At 46.5% G+C, this 18575-nt stretch overlaps 1 protein-coding gene across 2 annotated transcripts in view; it reads left to right on the top strand.

Annotated features, from left to right (window-relative positions):
* The first annotated feature begins 2254 nt into the window (after positions 1–2254).
* LOC140075904 (sterol 26-hydroxylase, mitochondrial-like) overlaps positions 2255–18575 on the top strand; it is a 28334-nt gene continuing 12013 nt past the window's right edge. For both annotated transcript variants that reach the window (XM_072122315.1, XM_072122314.1), the window contains exons 1-5: positions 2255–2625; positions 8446–8636; positions 13144–13343; positions 14300–14497; positions 15349–15512. In XM_072122315.1, coding sequence (XP_071978416.1) covers positions 2257–2625; positions 8446–8636; positions 13144–13343; positions 14300–14497; positions 15349–15512 — 1122 coding nt within the window. In that variant the 5' untranslated portion in view covers positions 2255–2256. The remainder of the gene's footprint in view (positions 2626–8445; positions 8637–13143; positions 13344–14299; positions 14498–15348; positions 15513–18575) is intronic.

Genomic DNA, 18575 nt, shown 5'->3' with positions numbered 1-18575 from the left:
TAACTCAGGATCAGTACAGGATAAGTAATGTCATGTATGTACACAGTGACTGCAGCAGCAGAGTAGTGAGTGCAGCTCTGGGGTATAATACAGGATGTAACTCAGGATCAGTACAGGATAAGTAATGTCATGTATGTACACAGTGACTGCACCAGCAGCAGAATAGTGAGTGCAGCTCTGGGGTATAATACAGGATGTAACTAAGGATCAGTACAGGATAAGTAATGTCATGTATGTACACAGTGACTGCACCAGCAGCAGAATAGTGAGTGCAGCTCTGGAGTATAATACAGGATGCAACTCAGGATCAGTACAGAATAAGTAATGTCATGTATGTACACAGTGACTACACCAGCAGCAGAATAGTGAGTGCAGCTTTGGGGTATAATACAGGATGTAACTCAGGATCAGTACAGGACAAGTAATGTCATGTATGTACACAGTGACTGCACCAGCAGCAGAATAGTGAGTGCAGCTCTGGGGTATAATACAGGATGTAACTCAGGATCAGTACAGGATAAGTAATGTCATGTATGTACACAGTGACTGCACCTGCAGCAGAATAGTGAGTGCAGCTCTGGGGTATAATACAGGATGTAACTCAGGATCAGTACAGGATAAGTAATGTCATGTATATACACAGTGACTGCACCAGCAGCAGAATAGTGAGTGCAGCTCTGGGGTATAATAGAGGATGTAACTCAGGATCAGTACAGGATAAGTAATGTCATGTATGTACACAGTGACTGCACCAGCAGAATAGTGAGTGCAGCTCTGGGGTATAATACAGGATGTAACTCAGGATCAGTACAGGATCAGTAATGTCATGTATATACACAGTGACTGCACCAGCAGCAGAATAGTGAGTGCAGCTCTGGGGTATAATACAGGATGTAACTCAGGATCAGTACAGGATAAGTAATGTCATGTATGTACACAGTGACTGCACCAGCAGCAGAATAGTGAGTGCAGCTCTGGGGTATAATACAGGATGTATCTCAGGATCATTACAGGATAAGTAATGTCATGTATGTACACAGTGACTGCACCAGCAGCAGAATAGTGAGTGCAGCTCTGGAGTATAATACAGGATGTAACTCAGGATCAGTACAGGATAAGTAATGTCATGTATGTACACAGTGACTGCACCAGCAGCAGAATAGTGAGTGCAGCTCTGGGGTATAATACAGGATGTAACTCAGGATCAGTACAGGATAAGTAATGTCATGTATGTACACAGTGACTGCACCAGCAGCAGAATAGTGAGTGCAGCTCTGGGGTATAATACAGGATGTAACTCAGGATCAGTACAGGATAAGTAATGTCATGTATATACACAGTGACTGCACCAGCAGCAGAATAGTGAGTGCAGCTCTGGGGTATAATACAGGATGTAACTCAGGATCAGTACAGGATAAGTAATGTCATGTATGTACACAGTGACTGCACCAGCAGCAGAATAGTGAGTGCAGCTCTGGGGTATAATACAGGATGTATCTCAGGATCATTACAGGATAAGTAATGTCATGTATGTACACAGTGACTGCACCAGCAGCAGAATAGTGAGTGCAGCTCTGGAGTATAATACAGGATGTAACTCAGGATCAGTACAGGATAAGTAATGTCATGTATATACACAGTGACTGCACCAGCAGCAGAATAGTGAGTGCAGCTCTGGGGTATAATACAGGATGTAACTCAGGATCAGTACAGGATAAGTAATGTCATGTATGTACACAGTGACTGCACCAGCAGCAGAATAGTGAGTGCAGCTCTGGGGTATAATACAGGATGTAACTCAGGATCAGTACAGGATAAGTAATGTCATGTATGTACACAGTGACTGCACCAGCAGCAGAATAGTGAGTGCAGCTCTGGAGCTCCTCTTACCTTCATGTACTCACCTCTCCTCTCACTCCCTTATCTCTCCACGCCTCTCTATTATGCTCTTTTCCCATATATAGTCTCCTCTCCTCCTCTAATCTCTTCCCCTCTCTGCCTCTTCTTTCCCAATCTTTCCTTCTAGCTTGGCTCCCTCCCTCTCCTCCTTCTCTCCTCCTTCTTCTCTCCTCCTTTCCTGCACGTTTCATAAGAAAATAATTCCAGAAACAAAAGCGGAATCAGGAATCCATCTCCCTCCGTTCTATAATAAAATATTACAACAAGTAAAATTGCTCCTCAGAATTCTGATTCTCAGAACAACAACTGATGTAATGGCAATTCTGTTACTTCCCACCCAGAATTCCTACGAAACAGATGGAGGCGATTACAGCACCCGTGTCCTGGGCACATATAGGGTTCCATGTGATTGTAGGATTACACAACACTCCCTTTATCCCGGGGTTGGTTCTGGGCAGGATCCGTGTTTGTTATCGCCAGTTCAGAGGAAACATTCAGTTCTACAAGATGATGGCAGTCAGGCTCGGCAGAGGCGCCCGCTCCCTGCTCCAAACCTCCTCCAGGCGCCCTGCAGTCAGGTACAAGGCCTCTCTGGGGGTCTCACCTGTGCGGGTGGATCATGGGGGAAGACTAAAGACTATTGATGACTTACCTGGTCCCAGCCAGCTGGAGTCACTGTACTGGATATTGCTGAGGGGCTACATCTTCTATATGCATGAGCTGGAGGTAAGTCACAGGAGAAGCAATGACAACTATGGGGAAATCAGGGGGATCTGCAAAGTTATTAATCATGGGTATCAGTGAAGTTATTAATCAGGGGGATCAGCAAAGTTATTAATCAGGGGGTCAGCAAAGTTATTAATCAGGGGGATCAGCAAAGTTATTAATCAGGGGGATCAGCAAAGTTATTAACCAGGGGGATCAGCGAAGTTATTAATCAGGGGGATCCGCAAAGTTATTAATCAGGGGGATCCGCAAAGTTATTAATCAGGGAGATCAGCAAAGTTATTAATCAGGGGGATCCGCAAAGTTATTAATCAGGGGGATCCGCAAAGTTATTAATCAGGGGGATCCGCAAAGTTATTGAACAGGGAGATCCGCAAAGTTATTAATCAGGGGGATCAGCGAAGTTATTAACCAGGGGGATCAGCGAAGTTATTAACCAGGGGGATCACCGAAGTTATTAATCAGGGGGATCCGCAAAGTTATTAATCAGGGGGATCCGCAAAGTTATTAATCAGGGAGATCAGCAAAGTTATTAATCAGGGGGATCCGCAAAGTTATTAATCAGGGGGATCCGCAAAGTTATTAATCAGGGGGATCCGCAAAGTTATTGAACAGGGAGATCCGCAAAGTTATTAATCAGGGGGATCAGCGAAGTTATTAACCAGGGGGATCAGCGAAGTTATTAATCAGGGGCATCCGTAAACTTATTAATCAGGCAAATCAGCAAAGTTATTAATCAGGGGGATCCGCAAAGTTATTAATCAGGGGGATCAGCAAAGTTATTAATCAGGGGGATCCGCAAAGTTATTGAACAGGGAGATCCGCAAAGTTATTAATCAGGGGGATCAGCGAAGTTATTAACCAGGGGGATCAGCGAAGTTATTAATCAGGGGGATCCGCAAAGTTATTAATCAGGGGGATCCGCAAAGTTATTAATCAAGGAGATCAGCAAAGTTATTAATCAGGGGGATCCGCAAAGTTATTAATCAGGGGGATCCGCAAAGTTATTAATCAGGGGGATCCGCAAAGTTATTGAACAGGGAGATCCGCAAAGTTATTAATCAGGGGGATCAGCGAAGTTATTAACCAGGGGGATCAGCGAAGTTATTAATCAGGGGGATCCGCAAAGTTATTAATCAGGGAGAACAGCAAAGTTATTAATCAGGGGGATCCGCAAAGTTATTAATCAGGGGGATCCGCAAAGTTATTAATCAGGGGGATCCGCAAAGTTATTGAACAGGGAGATCCGCAAAGTTATTAATCAGGGGGATCAGCGAAGTTATTAACCAGGGGGATCAGTGAAGTTATTAATCAGAGGGATCAGCAAATTTATAAATCAGGGAGATCAGCAAAGTTATTAATCAGGGGGATCCGCAAAGTTATTAATCGGGGGGATCCGCAAAGTTATTAATCAGGGGGATCCGCAAAGTTATTAATCAGGCGGATCCGCAAAGTTATTAATGTACACAGCGTGGGACAGGGGAAGGGAAGGGACAATGGACAGCTGACATGACAGTAAATCCCACGTAGCTGAGTGTATAACTCAGGATCTAAGTTTGTATACTTTTGTTATATATGTGGGTGATACATTTTTCACTGTATGTCATGTACATATAATGTAAAATGTTTCACCCACTAAAATAATAAAATTTTAAGAGGTTCGTTTTTTGGCACTTATCTCGGACCCTTCTGATTGTGAGCAAATGACCCAGACCCTGTGTACATCTTACATTGTATTCTGTATGTTATGCACAATTGTTACATTGTGTTTTGTAATTTGCAATAAAATTGATTCAACATAAAATATTAAAATTGTTTAATATTTTAGGAGTTAAAGTGACCATTCAGACTGCAGTCAGTGTGAGATAATGTCCATGGAAAGATGTGTGATCAGACCTTTGTGTATGTTGTAAGTAGCAGCAGGACTGTGATTTATGGATTTATAAATCAAGGGTTGTAGCTTCTACAAATCATTTAGGGACATGCCCTCACACTGCTGTGCTCTGTGCTCTCTGCAGTGAATGTTAGGTATTGGCCGTAATGAAATGTGTAATCATAACTTTGTGTATGCTGTGAGTAACAGCAGGACTGTTAATTATGGATTTATATTCCAGGATTGTAGCCTCTTCAAGTGCACTGCAGGCTGTGTCCTCCCACTGCTGTGCTCTGTGCTCTCTGCAGCCTGTGTTAGGTATTGTCCCTCGTGAGATGTGTAATCGTACCTTTGTGTAGCAGCAGGACTGTGAATTATACTGGATTGTAGCTTCTCTAAGGGCCCTGGGGGTCACATTGCTGCGCTCTGTGCTCTCTGCAGCCAATAATACGTATTATAAATACCTACAGACCAGATCACAAATATAATCAATACGCACCTAGAGATAGACTATGCAGTGAATGTCTCCGAAAAAATGAAATAAATTAAAATTTAATCCAAAATATACATTTATTTGATACATTACATGGCCACTAGGACTTAAAACATCCATTAAAGAGACAGAGTTAGTGGTGCAAATCCTGCAAAGTCCAACATATAATATTTCTTTTATATACCAAATCAATTACAGGAGGTCCCCTACTTAAGGACACCCGACTTACAGACGACCCCTAGTTACAGACGGACCCCTCTGCCCCCTCTCTGTGACCTCTGGTGACCTCTCTGGATGTTACTATAGTCCCAGGCTGCAATAATCAGCTGTAAGGAGTCTGTAATGAAGCTTTATTGATCATCCTTGGTCCAATTACAGCAAAAAATGTTGAAACTCCAATTGTCACTGCGACAAAAAAAATTTTTTTCTGGATCTACAATTATAAAATATACAGTTTCGACTTGCATACACATTCAACTTAAGAATAAACCTACGGCCCCTATCTTGTATGTAACCCGGGGACAGCCCATATAACCATACAGCTGAAATACTGATTAACCCTATAAGGTAACAGTTCTAGTCCATATAGTTATAGGAGTGACCACAGCACTATATATTCCAGGATTGTAGCTGCTCTATGGGCCCTGGGGTCACACTGCTGCGCTCTCTGCAGCCAATATTACATATAGTCCCCAGAGAGCTATGTAATGATATGTAACATACCTTCAGGCCAAGCTGTGCAGGGAGACGTATAGTAACTTTACAATCAATATGACGCAGGGTTTCCACACAAATCTTACTCGGAGCTCTGTAGGTGCGCTGGAAGGTTCTCCTCTTCTGCCAGAGGTTGCCTCGGGTAATCCCTGCCTAAACTCAGCCCACGTCCACAAGAGATAATGATAAAACACTTATTATCGTAAGGTGAGTAAATAGGGTTCAGCCAAGAGCAAGGAATTCCAGCAGGAAGAAACAGAAATCCAGTGCGATACAGATACGGATACAATCTGGTATAAAGAATCCTTTGTGATAGTAGCGGGTATACGGTATATACAAGGGCGTAACTACAGTGGTAGCAGCCATAACAGTCGCTATGGGGCCCACAGTGTCAGGGGGCCCCGTCATCCAAGCTAAAACTAAAGAATGAAGGATGTGCACCATTATATGTACATAATATGTATATAACATCTATCTGATGTATATATGCTGTACGTCTGTATATGGCACTATATGTGGGTGTATATGTGATGTGTGTGAAAGTGGCACTATATGTTGTGTGTGAAAGTGTATAAATGTGTGTGTATGAGTGCAGAACTGGATGTTTATGTGTATAAATGTGTGTGTATATATATATATATATATATATATGTGAGTGTAATATGCATATTTTAAAGTGGGGAGGGGGAGAAGTCTGCTATGGGCCCCGTCTTTCCTAGTTACGCCCCTGGGTATATACCAGGCTTGGTTGGGATAATGGTGCAAAGAGGTTGAAAAGATAAGAAACTGTTAGAAGAACGAAGAGTAAATGTACAATAAACCACAAATGACACAACTCTGTATCACACACACTGCAGACGACAGCGAAACTGTAATGTGCAGAATGACACAACATTGGCGCAAGTTACACAGTCCAAGCGCTGGGACACCGCATTGCATTTCCAAACCCAACACACAAACTTCTCCTGCGATCACTTATTGAAGTAAGATTTGGATACACAAATGCCACATCTGGAGGAGGTCTTTGTCTTTCTCCTGGATAAGTGATTTCACTTTCTATTTCCTGAAACATTGATCCCCAATCACAACTCATCCGCAACTCATCCTCTATATACATGCATATTTCACAGTCCTGCTGCTACAATATTCAAGGACAATACTTCCAGGCAGTGTTTAGGATACCCTACACCAGTGATGGCTAACCTATGGCACTGGTGTCAGAGGTGGCACTCGGAGCCCTCTCTGTGGGCACTCAGGCCATCACCAGAGAGGACTCCAGGTATCTTCCTGCAGTCCCAGACAGCCCAGGACTTGCTATTTTAAAGTGACAGTGCTACCTGGGACTACTGGAGGAATGGGAAGGTGCGGACAGATCTGGATTATTGTAGCTCCTGCTCCGGCCCTGACAATTCTTCTTGTTTATGGGACCCTGGAGGGAAACTACAATGATCATCCAAATGTCTTCTATTTTCTGCTTTATCGGTGTCCTCAGGGGCTGGTATCAATGAAAGCTGTGACAGAGAAGGGAGTATAAATCATGAATTAAATTTCTGTGTTGGCACTATGCGATAAATAAGCGGGTCTTGGTTGTAGTTTGGGCACTCGGTCTCTAAAAGGTTTGCCATCGCTGCCCTACACCATACACAAAGGTCTGATTACACATCTCTCCAGGGACAATACCTAAGGTCCTCCCCTCGTCTTAGTGATGCCCTCTTAATCTCAGTCTTTGCTATAACCTTGTCTGTCTCTCCGTGCTGTGAGTGTGCATAGCAGCTGAAGTTGAGCTGCAGTGTAAAATATGATGGATGTTGCAGCAGCCTTAAAATGAGACAGGACGGTAGATTAGACGACGCAGCTAAGCTGAGGCCACAGATTATAGCCCTGTACTAATGGGGCAGAGCTAGACAACGTCCCTTTGGGAATGAATCCTCCGTTTTGGCCCATTATAATAATTTTAATATATGATTTACCTTCCCTCTTTCTCCCCCAGTAAATGTAATGGAGTCCTAGAACTGGATAAAAGGTTCCAAAGAGATCTTTGCTGACCATGTCAATCATTGCCTTATCATTGCGGGAGGCACAAGGGCTCAGGCTGGGGCAATGTACAGATTGGGACCCATAGGTCTTCCCTGTATGAATGGGGCGGTGCTGCACCTGTGCGGCCATCGCTATATTCTTCTCTCTCCCAGACTATCTGCCTTTATACAAATCATTATTTTTCTATTCACTAACCTAACAGGTAGGCACAGCCAAGCACAAGATCAATACCAGGCTCGTACAGACTGCAGCCAAATCATAGAGGGGACAAAGGGCACCACATGCAAAATATCATCCCAGGTCACAGCTCCCCCCATCACCCGGGTCAGGTCTTCTCATTCTGAATAGGAGCAAAATCCATGTATTTTATTGCTTCCCATCCAATGTGATACATATCAGCACTACATGGCGGGCAGCCAGCAGGTCTATGTGCAGAGGTCATCCCAGGACAAGACTGTGATCCCTCCTACCCTGGGATGACCTCTCTCAGTAATGGTGATGTCACTTACCTTGTATATTCCAATACTTGTAGTACAGTGCTATCATATAGCCGGAGTAGCTACAGAGTTACCACAATCTGGGAGAACAGGGGATAAGTCAGGAGAAGAGTCAGATAACAAGCCGAGGTCAAAGACAAATATTTGTTTTTTTTGATGTTTCTAATATTTTACTTTCGAGGATTTTTTATTTATTGTTTTTTAAGGTAAAACTGAAAAAGAAGTATGGACCCATGTGGGTGTGGAACATAGGAGACCATCGCCTGGTCAGTATAGCCAGTCCTCAACTCCTGGAGGCTTTATTAAAGCAAGAAGGAAAGTATCCAATGAGGGCAGACATCAATCTGTGGAAGGAGCACCGGGACCTTAGGGGGTATCCCTACGGACCATTGACCGAGTGAGTATGAGGGATCGGAGGGTCAATGTCCCCAATGCTGCTTGGGGTGTTGTATATATGGACCATCCCATGGGGATTATACAACTCCCTATAGGTAACGTGGGCCTCCCCCTACAGCTTTACACTTGAGATATAGTTAATGAAATGTTACTTGGAAGGATAATTCTGTGATGTGACATTATATAAGCTCATGGGATTCTCTCTCCAGTTGAATCGTATGATCCAACTTATAGCTGCTAGGACTTACCTGCTGATAAGACTGCTTCCACTCATAACATTATATATTACAAGGTAGATGACTTTGTTGGAACTACAATGATGCAGAAACATATCTTGTTTAATCCCGGATCCGAACGGTTTTGCTCAAAAAACAATTATCAAATTATGATAAAGAGGCTCTGTTGATCCTGTGGCTGCTCCAGCGCTTCTCCTACCACCCCAATTATGTACTGCTCCAGCATTGTCCTGCCCAGCATAAGCCGAGAATACGTCAATGGGGCACATTTACTTACCGAGTCCGAAGAGTTCACAGAAAGTGCATTGTCACTAAGATCCTGCGCCTGTTATCCTGCATGTGTCTCTTCTCCACTCAGGTCCCCGGAGTTCACCTTCTTCTTCCTGGTGCATGTAAGTGCATTGTCTGTGTATAATGCGCTGTGCGGGGAGTCACTAAGATCCTGCGTCCGATATCCTGCATGTGTCGCTTCCCCGCTCAGGTCCCCGGAGTTCACCTTCTTCTTCCTGGTGCATGTAAGTGCATTGTCCGTGTATAATACGCTGTGCGGGGAGTCACTAAGATCGCGCACCCGATATCCTGCATGTGTCGCTTCCCCACTCAGGTCCCCGGAGTTCACCTTCTTCTTCCTGGTGCATGTAAGTGCATTGTCCGTGTATAATGCGCTGTGCGGAGAGTCACTAAGATCCTGCGTCCAATATCCTGCATGTGTTGCTTCCCCGCTCAGGTCCCCGGAGTTCACCTTCTTCTTCCTGGTGCATGTAAGTGCATTGTCCGTGTATAATGCGCTGTGCGGAGAGTCACTAAGATCCTGCGTCCAATATCCTGCATGTGTCTCTTCCCCGCTCTGGTCCCCGGAGTTCACCTTCTTCTTCCTGGTGCATGTAAGTGCATTGTCCGTGTATAATGCGCTGTACGGGGAGTTACTAAGATCGTGCGCTCGATATCCTGCATGTGTCGCTTCCCCGCTCAGGTCCCCGGAGTTCACCTTCTTCTTCCTGGTGCATGTAAGTGCATTGGCCGTGTATAATGTGCTGTGCGGGGAGTCACTAAGATCCTGCGTCCAATATCCTGCATGTGTTGCTTCCCCGCTCAGGTCCCCGGAGTTCACCTTCTTCTTCCTGGTGCATGTAAGTGCATTGTCCGTGTATAATGCGCTGTGCGGAGAGTCACTAAGATCCTGCGTCCAATATCCTGCATGTGTTGCTTCCCCGCTCAGGTCCCCGGAGTTCACCTTCTTCTTCCTGGTGCATGTAAGTGCATTGTCCGTGTATAATGCGCTGTACGGGGAGTTACTAAGATCGTGCGCCCAATATCCTGCATGTGTTGCTTCCCCGCTCAGGTCCCCGGAGTTCACCTTCTTCTTCCTGGTGCATGTAAGTGCATTGTCCGTGTATAATGCGCTGTGCGGGGAGTCACTAAGATCCTGCGCCAGATATCCTCCATGTGTCGCTTCCCCGCTCAGGTCCCCGGAGTTCACCTTCTTCTTCCTGGTGCATGTAAGTGCATTATTGGTGTATAATATGCTGTGCGGCGAGTCACTAAGATCCTGTGTCCAATATCCTGCATGTGTCGCTTCCCCGCTCAGGTCCCCGGAGTTCACCTCCTTCTTCCTGGTGCATGTAAGTGCATTGTCCGTGTATAATGCGCTGTGCGGGGAGTCACTAAGATCTTGCGCCTGATATCCTGCATGTGTCTCTTCCCCGCTCAGGTTTCCGGAGTTCACCTTCTTCTTCCTGGTGCATGTAAGTGCATTGTCCGTGTATAATGCGCTGTGCGGGGAGTCACTAAGATCCTGCGCCAGATATCCTGCATGTGTCACTTCCCCGCTCAGGTCCCCGGAGTTCACCTTCTTCTTCCTGGTGCATGTAAGTGCATTGTCCGTGTATAATGCGCTGTGCGGGGAGTCAATAAGATCCTGCGACCGATATCCTGCATGTGTCGCTTCCCCGCTCAGGTCCCCGGAGTTCACCTTCTTCTTCCTGGTGCATGTAAGTGCATTGTCCGTGTATAATGCACTGTGCGGGGAGTCACTAAGATCCTGCGCCAGATATCCTGCATTTGTCGCTTCCCCGCTCAGGTCCCCGGAGTTCACCTTCTTCTTCCTGGTGCATGTAAGTGCATTGTCCGTGTATAATGCGCTGTGCGGGGAGTCACTAAGATCCTGCACCCGATATCCTGCATGTGTCACTTCCCCGCTCAGGTCCCCGGAGTTCACCTTCTTCTTCCTGGTGCATGTAAGTGCATTGTCCGTGTATAATGCGCTGTGCGGGGAGTCATTAAGATCCTGCGCCCGATATCCTGCATGTGTCGCTTCCCCGCTCAGGTCCCCGGAGTTCACCTTCTTCTTCCTGGTGCATGTAAGTGCATTATTGGTGTATAATATGCTGTGCGGCGAGTCACTAAGATCCTGTGTCCAATATCCTGCATGTGTCGCTTCCCCGCTCAGGTCCCCGGAGTTCACCTTCTTCTTCCTGGTGCATGTAAGTGCATTGTCCGTGTATAATGCGCTGTGCGGGGAGTCACTAAGATCCTGCGCCCGATATCCTGCATGTGTCACTTCCCCGCTCAGGTCCCCGGAGTTCACCTTCTTCTTCCTGGTGCATGTAAGTGCATTGTCCGTGTATAATGCGCTGTGCGGGGAGTCACTAAGATCCTGCGCCAGATATCCTGCATGTGTCGCTTCCCCGCTCAGGTCCCCGGAGTTCACCTTCTTTTTCCTGGTGCATGTAAGTGCATTGTCCGTGTATAATGCGCTGTGCGGGGAGTCACTAAGATCGTGCGCCGATATCCTGCATGTGTCTCTTCCCCGCTCTGGTCTCCGGAGTTCACCTTCTTCTTCCTGGTGCATGTAAGTGCATTGTCCGTGTATAATGCGCTGTGCGGGGGAGTCACTGAGATCGAGCCCCCGATATCCTGCATGTGTCGCTTCCCCGCTCAGGTCCCCGGAGTTCACCTTCTTCTTCCTGGTGCATGTAAGTGCATTGTCCGTGTATAATGCGCTGTGCGGGGAGTCACTAAGATCGTGCTCCCGATATCCTGTATGTGTGTGCTTCCCCGCTCAGGTCCCCGGAGTTCACCATCTTCTTCCTGGTGCATGTAAGTGCACTGTCCGTGTATAATGGGTTGTGCGAGGAGTCACTAAGATCATGCGCCCGATATCCTGCATGTGTCGCTTCCCCGCTCAGGTCCCCGGAGTTCACCTTCTTCTTCCTGGTGCATGTAAGTGCATTGTCCGTGTATAATGCGCTGTGCGGGGAGTCACTAAGATCATGCGTCCGATATCCTGCATGTGTCGCTTCCCCGCTCAGGTCCCCGGAGTTCACCTTCTTCTTCCTGGTGCATGTAAGTGCATTGTCCGTGTATAATGCGCTGTGCGGGGAGTCACTAAGATCGTGCTCCCGATATCCTGTATGTGTGTGCTTCCCCGCTCAGGTCCCCGGAGTTCACCTTCTTCTTCCTGGTGCATGTAAGTGCATTGTCCGTGTATAATGCGCTGTGCGGGGAGTCACTAAGATCGTCCACCCGATATCCTGCATGTGTGTGCTTCCCCGCTCAGGTCCCCGGAGTTCACCATCTTCTTCCTGGTGCATGTAAGTGCATTGTCTTGCGACACAATTTGAAACCTAAATCCTGCTCTCAGTCCAAATCAGTCGGATCGTCAGACGGCCCACCTTCCGACCTCTGTTGCAAGAAAGCAGCATAGCTGCGCCACAATCTGATCGCGTGTAACACAATCCCAGCACAAACCCCTATTAAATACCTGTCAAAGCTGCGCAAATCCCGAAACCAGCAAACCAACCGACGAAAGTGCGATCCACGACCTTTAGTAAATAAGCCCCATTGTGTTATCCCTGGCAGGTAGAAGTAATCAATTGCTGCACCATCCCCCAGCTGCTGTGTATGAGTCATCCAGCTCAGGTTGATTAGTCATGTCTAGACAGTTCAGGAAGCTCCGTGTAATGTGTTTATGTCTGCACCCAGCTTTTCCAAGGTCCTGAATTTTATAATTGTTTTTTGAGCAAAACTACTTGGATCAGGGATCAAACAAGATATAGCATAAAACAAATGATAGGTTTCCTTTAAGATCATTAAGGAAAATATAGAGAAAATGACCCTGTCCTCCTTATAAGACAAGACTATCTACTGGGTATCAGTACTTTCTACCTGACCATATTGTGCTGTGCTGAGGCATTATGGGATTGCAGCAGAGAATGGAGAATGGTGCTTGTGGTGGGAAGAGATTAACCCTGTGCTTGCTGCTGACTATAGAGAGGGGCACCAGTGGCAGACCCAGCGTTCAGCCCTCAACCAGAAGATGCTGAAACCCACCGATGCCGCGCACTACGCCGACTCCCTGAACGAGATCATCCCTGATCTGTTCAACAAGATCGAAGAGGTCAGAGCACAGAGTCCATCGGGGCACATGGTGGAAAACATTGCCGGCCTGATGTATAAATTTGCCTTCGAAAGTAAGTGCCGAAATTCAGCATCTCTTAAAGGGATATTCCTATCTTAGACCTTTATGGCTTATCCACAGGTTACGCCCCCGTTGTGATTCCAAATAACTAAAGGGGCCTGAATTCTGGTGCAATTAGAAGTTTTTTCTCTATCCTTCACCGTTCTCAATGAATCACTACTTTAGTTTTAGTTTTTTGGGTACTTTACTGTCAAAAAGGAAAAGGTTTTTTTGCTTTTAACCCATGCTACGATGTTTTTTTTTAGTTGGTCGGCACCCATAATTTCGGCAATAGGAGATATTACTAAAGTAAGCAGCTGCTAGTGCTTGAACAAACGCCGCTGTGTTAGAAGGATAGTGTTACCGGAAACCTCCGGTAACGCTATCCAACACTGCAGCGGGGTACAATGTAATCGTCGGACCGCTTGCAAAGCTGTCCGACGTATTCATGAGGGGGCGGAGTTGGGGCGTGGTTAGGGGCGGTGACTGCCGCATCACGCGCAGCAGTCACCGCCGGCCTATGGAGCGAGCGGGGCAGTCCGGGGAAGAGGCATTACATTGTACCCCGCCGCAGTGTTGGCCAGCGTTATGGGAGGTTTCCGGTATCGCTATCACTCTAACACTGCTGCGTTTGTTCAGGCACTAGCAGCTGCTTACTTTGGTAATATCTCCTATTGCCGAAATTATGGGTGACAGGTCCTCTTTAAGTATTTCAAGCCTGGATGATGGATATACTGTATTTCATCTCCTGGTTCTCAACTGTCAGGTGGGAGGAGACAGTCTGGCACCGCCCACCTGTCAGTAGAGAGCCTAGTTGGCATTAGCAAAACTATCAGCACTGATTGCATAGGACACAGGGGATGGTGCGGAAATCACAAATGCAGTAGGATTAGAGGGCGACATCATTAAATAGCACAAAGAGGGAGAGTTGATACAATGAATCTTCATCTTGGTCATTTGTGTGTCCAGGTATAAGTACTGTGATATTTGAGACTCGCCTCGGATGTTTAAGTAAAGATATACCTGAGGAAAACCAGAAATTCATCAACTCCATCACCATAATGCTAGAAAGTCAGAGTGTGCTGGAGCGGCTGCCGAGATGGGCCTGGGGGTGGCTGCCGTACTGGGGGCGATTCCTGGAATCCTGGGACATTATATTTAATTATGGTGAGTGACAATGAGTCATGTGACCCAAGGAGTGGAAAAGAATAGAATAAATGAATCTTTTTCATTCATCCTCATTTGTAAAATGTTTTAATATTTTTTTTTTTAATTTTAAATCTATCGGTTTCCATTTATTTATTAAATATTTTTATAATATTAAAAAAAAAATTACAGAAGACACTGATTTATAGAATATTTTAAGATAAGTGTAAACAAGAATTTTTAGGAATTAAATTGTAATTCATTCCTAAAATTTTTTATTTTGTAAATATTTTTAGACCTTTTAATTTATATTTAATTTTTATGTTTATACATTAATATACAGGAGTTTTTAATATAAAAAAAATCTAAAAAAAAATAAAAAGCTAATTTATAGAAAATTTTTAGATAAATGTCTCATAAAAGTTCTCCAAAAAGTCATTATTGACTATAGCAACAATTGTCCATGTTCATCGTCATCTTTTTTAGAATTTTTACAATTTAAAAATTTTTTTTTATTATTTCACATTATTCGCATTTAGGTGTTAAAATTAATAATATTTTTTCTTAAAAAATTAAAAAAATATTTTTAAAAATTGAAAAAGATATTTAAAAAAAAAAAAAAAGTTAATATCAGCCACAAACATTTGTCCATTTTAATCTACTGATAATTTATTTGTATTATTTTTTTGAATATTATATTTTTAAATACTCAAAAATAAATTAGGAATATATGTTTGTTTAAGATAAATGTCTCCAAAAAGTTAAACAATTAAAAAAAAGATTGAATCAAAAAAAATAAATACAAGTATTTATAAAATATTTTTTAAAACTTTAGTTCAGCTAATATTTATGTATTGTCACATGATTTCTAGCCACAAAATTAATTAATAAGAAAAAAGCGGACATTGAAGAACGTCTCCAGAGCGGCGATGACCTGGGAGGAGCTTATCTCACGCATCTGCTCACCAGTGGGAATTTGGATATGAAGGGGATCTATGGGGCTCTGCCAGAGATGCTACAGGCTGGCGTGGACACGGTTTGTAATATTGGACATAGAGAAGTCACTTGTAGATCAAGAGTCCAAGTGCAAAATCTATACCCAGCCCCCCCCACTATGTACTCTCTTAGGCTCAAGAACCTGGTACTAACTCTACAATCCCCCAAGGAAAATCACCAGTCAATCAGTGATAGACCCCATGGTCCACACCTGAAGGATTTATCATGAACCCCTGGTCCACCACTGCAGGATCTATCATCACCCCCTGGTCCACCCCTGCAGGATCTATCATCACCCCCAGGTCTAACCCCTGCAGGATCTATCATCACCCCCTGGTCCAACCCCTGCAGGATCTATCATCACCCCCAGGTCCACCCCTGCAGGATCTATCATCACCCCCAGGTCCAACCCCTGCAGGATGTATCATGAGACCCTGGTCCACCCCTGCAGGATCTATCATGAGACCCTGGTCCACCCCTGCAGGATCTATCATGAGACCCTGGTCCACCCCTGCAGGATCTATCATGAGACCCTGGTCCACCCCTGCAGGATCTATCATCACCCCCAGGTCCAACCCCTGCAGGATCTATCATCACCCCCAGGTCCAACCCCTGCAGGATCTATCATGGCCCCCTGGTCCACCACTGTAGGATCTATCATGAGACCCTGGTCCACCCCTGCAGGATCTATTATCACCCCCAGGTCCAACCCCTGCAGGATCTATCATGAGACCCTGATCCACCCCTGCAGGATTTATCATGAAACCTTGGTCCACCCCTGCAGGATCTATCATGAGAACCTGATCCACCCCTGCAGGATCTATTATGACCTTCTGGTGGGTCCACCCCTGCAGGATCTATCATGAAACCTTGGTCCACCCCTGCAGGATCTATCATGAGACCCTGGTCCACTCCTGCAGGATCTATCATGAGACCCTGGTCCACCCCTGCAGGATCTATCATGAGACCCTGGTCCACCCCTGCAGGATGTATCATGAGACCCTGGTCCACCCCTGCAGGATGAATCATGAGACCCTGGTCCACCCCTGCAGGATCTATCATGAGACCCTGGTCCACCCCTGCAGGATCTATCATGAGACCCTGGTCCACCCCTGCAGGATCTATCATGAGACCCTAGTCCACCCCTGCAGGATCTATCATGAGACCCTGGTCCACCCCTGCAGGATCTATCATGAGACCCTGGTCCACCCCTGCAGGATCTATCATGAGACCCTGGTCCACCCCTGCAGGATCTATCATGAGACCCTGGTCCACTCCTGCAGGATGTATCATGAAACCTTGGTCCACCCCTGCAGGATCTATCATGAGACCCTGGTCCACCCCTGCAGGATCTATCATGAGACCCTGGTCCACCCCTGCAGGATGTATCATGAGACCCTGGTCCACCCCTGCAGGATCTATCATGAGACCCTGGTCCACCCCTGCAGGATCTATCATGAGACCCTGGTCCACCCCTGCAGGATCTATCATGAGACCCTGGTCCACCCCTGCAGGATCTATCATGAGACCCTGGTCCACCCCTGCAGGATCTATTATCACCCCCAGGTCCAACCCCTGCAGGATCTATCATGAGACCCTGATCCACCCCTGCAGGATTTATCATGAAACCTTGGTCCACCCCTGCAGGATCTATCATGAGAACCTGATCCACCCCTGCAGGATCTATTATGACCTTCTGGTGGGTCCACCCCTGCAGGATCTATCATGAAACCTTGGTCCACCCCTGCAGGATCTATCATGAGACCCTGGTCCACTCCTGCAGGATCTATCATGAGACCCTGGTCCACCCCTGCAGGATCTATCATGAGACCCTGGTCCACCCCTGCAGGATGTATCATGAGACCCTGGTCCACCCCTGCAGGATGAATCATGAGACCCTGGTCCACCCCTGCAGGATCTATCATGAGACCCTGGTCCACCCCTGCAGGATCTATCATGAGACCCTGGTCCACCCCTGCAGGATCTATCATGAGACCCTAGTCCACCCCTGCAGGATCTATCATGAGACCCTGGTCCACCCCTGCAGGATCTATCATGAGACCCTGGTCCACCCCTGCAGGATCTATCATGAGACCCTGGTCCACCCCTGCAGGATCTATCATGAGACCCTGGTCCACTCCTGCAGGATGTATCATGAAACCTTGGTCCACCCCTGCAGGATCTATCATGAGACCCTGGTCCACCCCTGCAGGATCTATCATGAGACCCTGGTCCACCCCTGCAGGATGTATCATGAGACCCTGGTCCACCCCTGCAGGATGTATCATGAGACCCTGGTCCACCCCTGCAGGATCTATCATGAGACCCTGGTCCACCCCTGCAGGATCTATCATGAGACCCTGGTCCACCCCTGCAGGATCTATCATGAGACCCTGGTCCACTCCTGCAGGATGTATCATGAAACCTTGGTCCACCCCTGCAGGATCTATCATGAGACCCTGGTCCACCCCTGCAGAATCTATCATGAGACCCTGGTCCACCCCTGCAGGATCTATCATGAGACCCTAGTCCACCCCTGCAGGATGTATCATGAGACCCTGGTCCACTCCTGCAGGATCTATCATGAGACCCTGGTCCACCCCTGCAGGATGTATCATGAAACCTTGGTCCACCCCTGCAGGATCTATCATGAGACCCTGGTCCACCCCTGCAGGATCTATCATGAGACCCTGGTCCACCCCTGCAGGATGTATCATGAGACCCTGGTCCACCCCTGCAGGATCTATCATGAGACCCTGGTCCACCCCTGCAGGATGTATCATGAGACCCTGGTCCACCCCTGCAGGATCTATCATGAGACCCTGATCCACCCCTGCAGGATTTATCATGAAACCTTGGTCCACCCCTGCAGGATCTATCATGAAACCTTGGTCCACCCCTGCAGGATGTATCATGAGACCCTGGTCCACCCCTGCAGGATGTATCATGAGACCCTGGTCCACCCCTGCAGGATGTATCATGAAACCCTTGTCCACTCCTGCAGGATCTATCATGAGACCCTGGTCCACCCCTGCAGGATCTATCATGAGACCCTGGTCCACCCCTGCAGGATGTATCATGAGACCCTGGTCCACCCCTGCAG

Source organism: Engystomops pustulosus, chromosome 8, assembly GCF_040894005.1.
Source record: "Engystomops pustulosus chromosome 8, aEngPut4.maternal, whole genome shotgun sequence".
Classification (NCBI taxonomy): Eukaryota; Metazoa; Chordata; class Amphibia; order Anura; family Leptodactylidae; genus Engystomops; species Engystomops pustulosus.
This window is presented reverse-complemented; position numbering and strand designations above follow the sequence as displayed.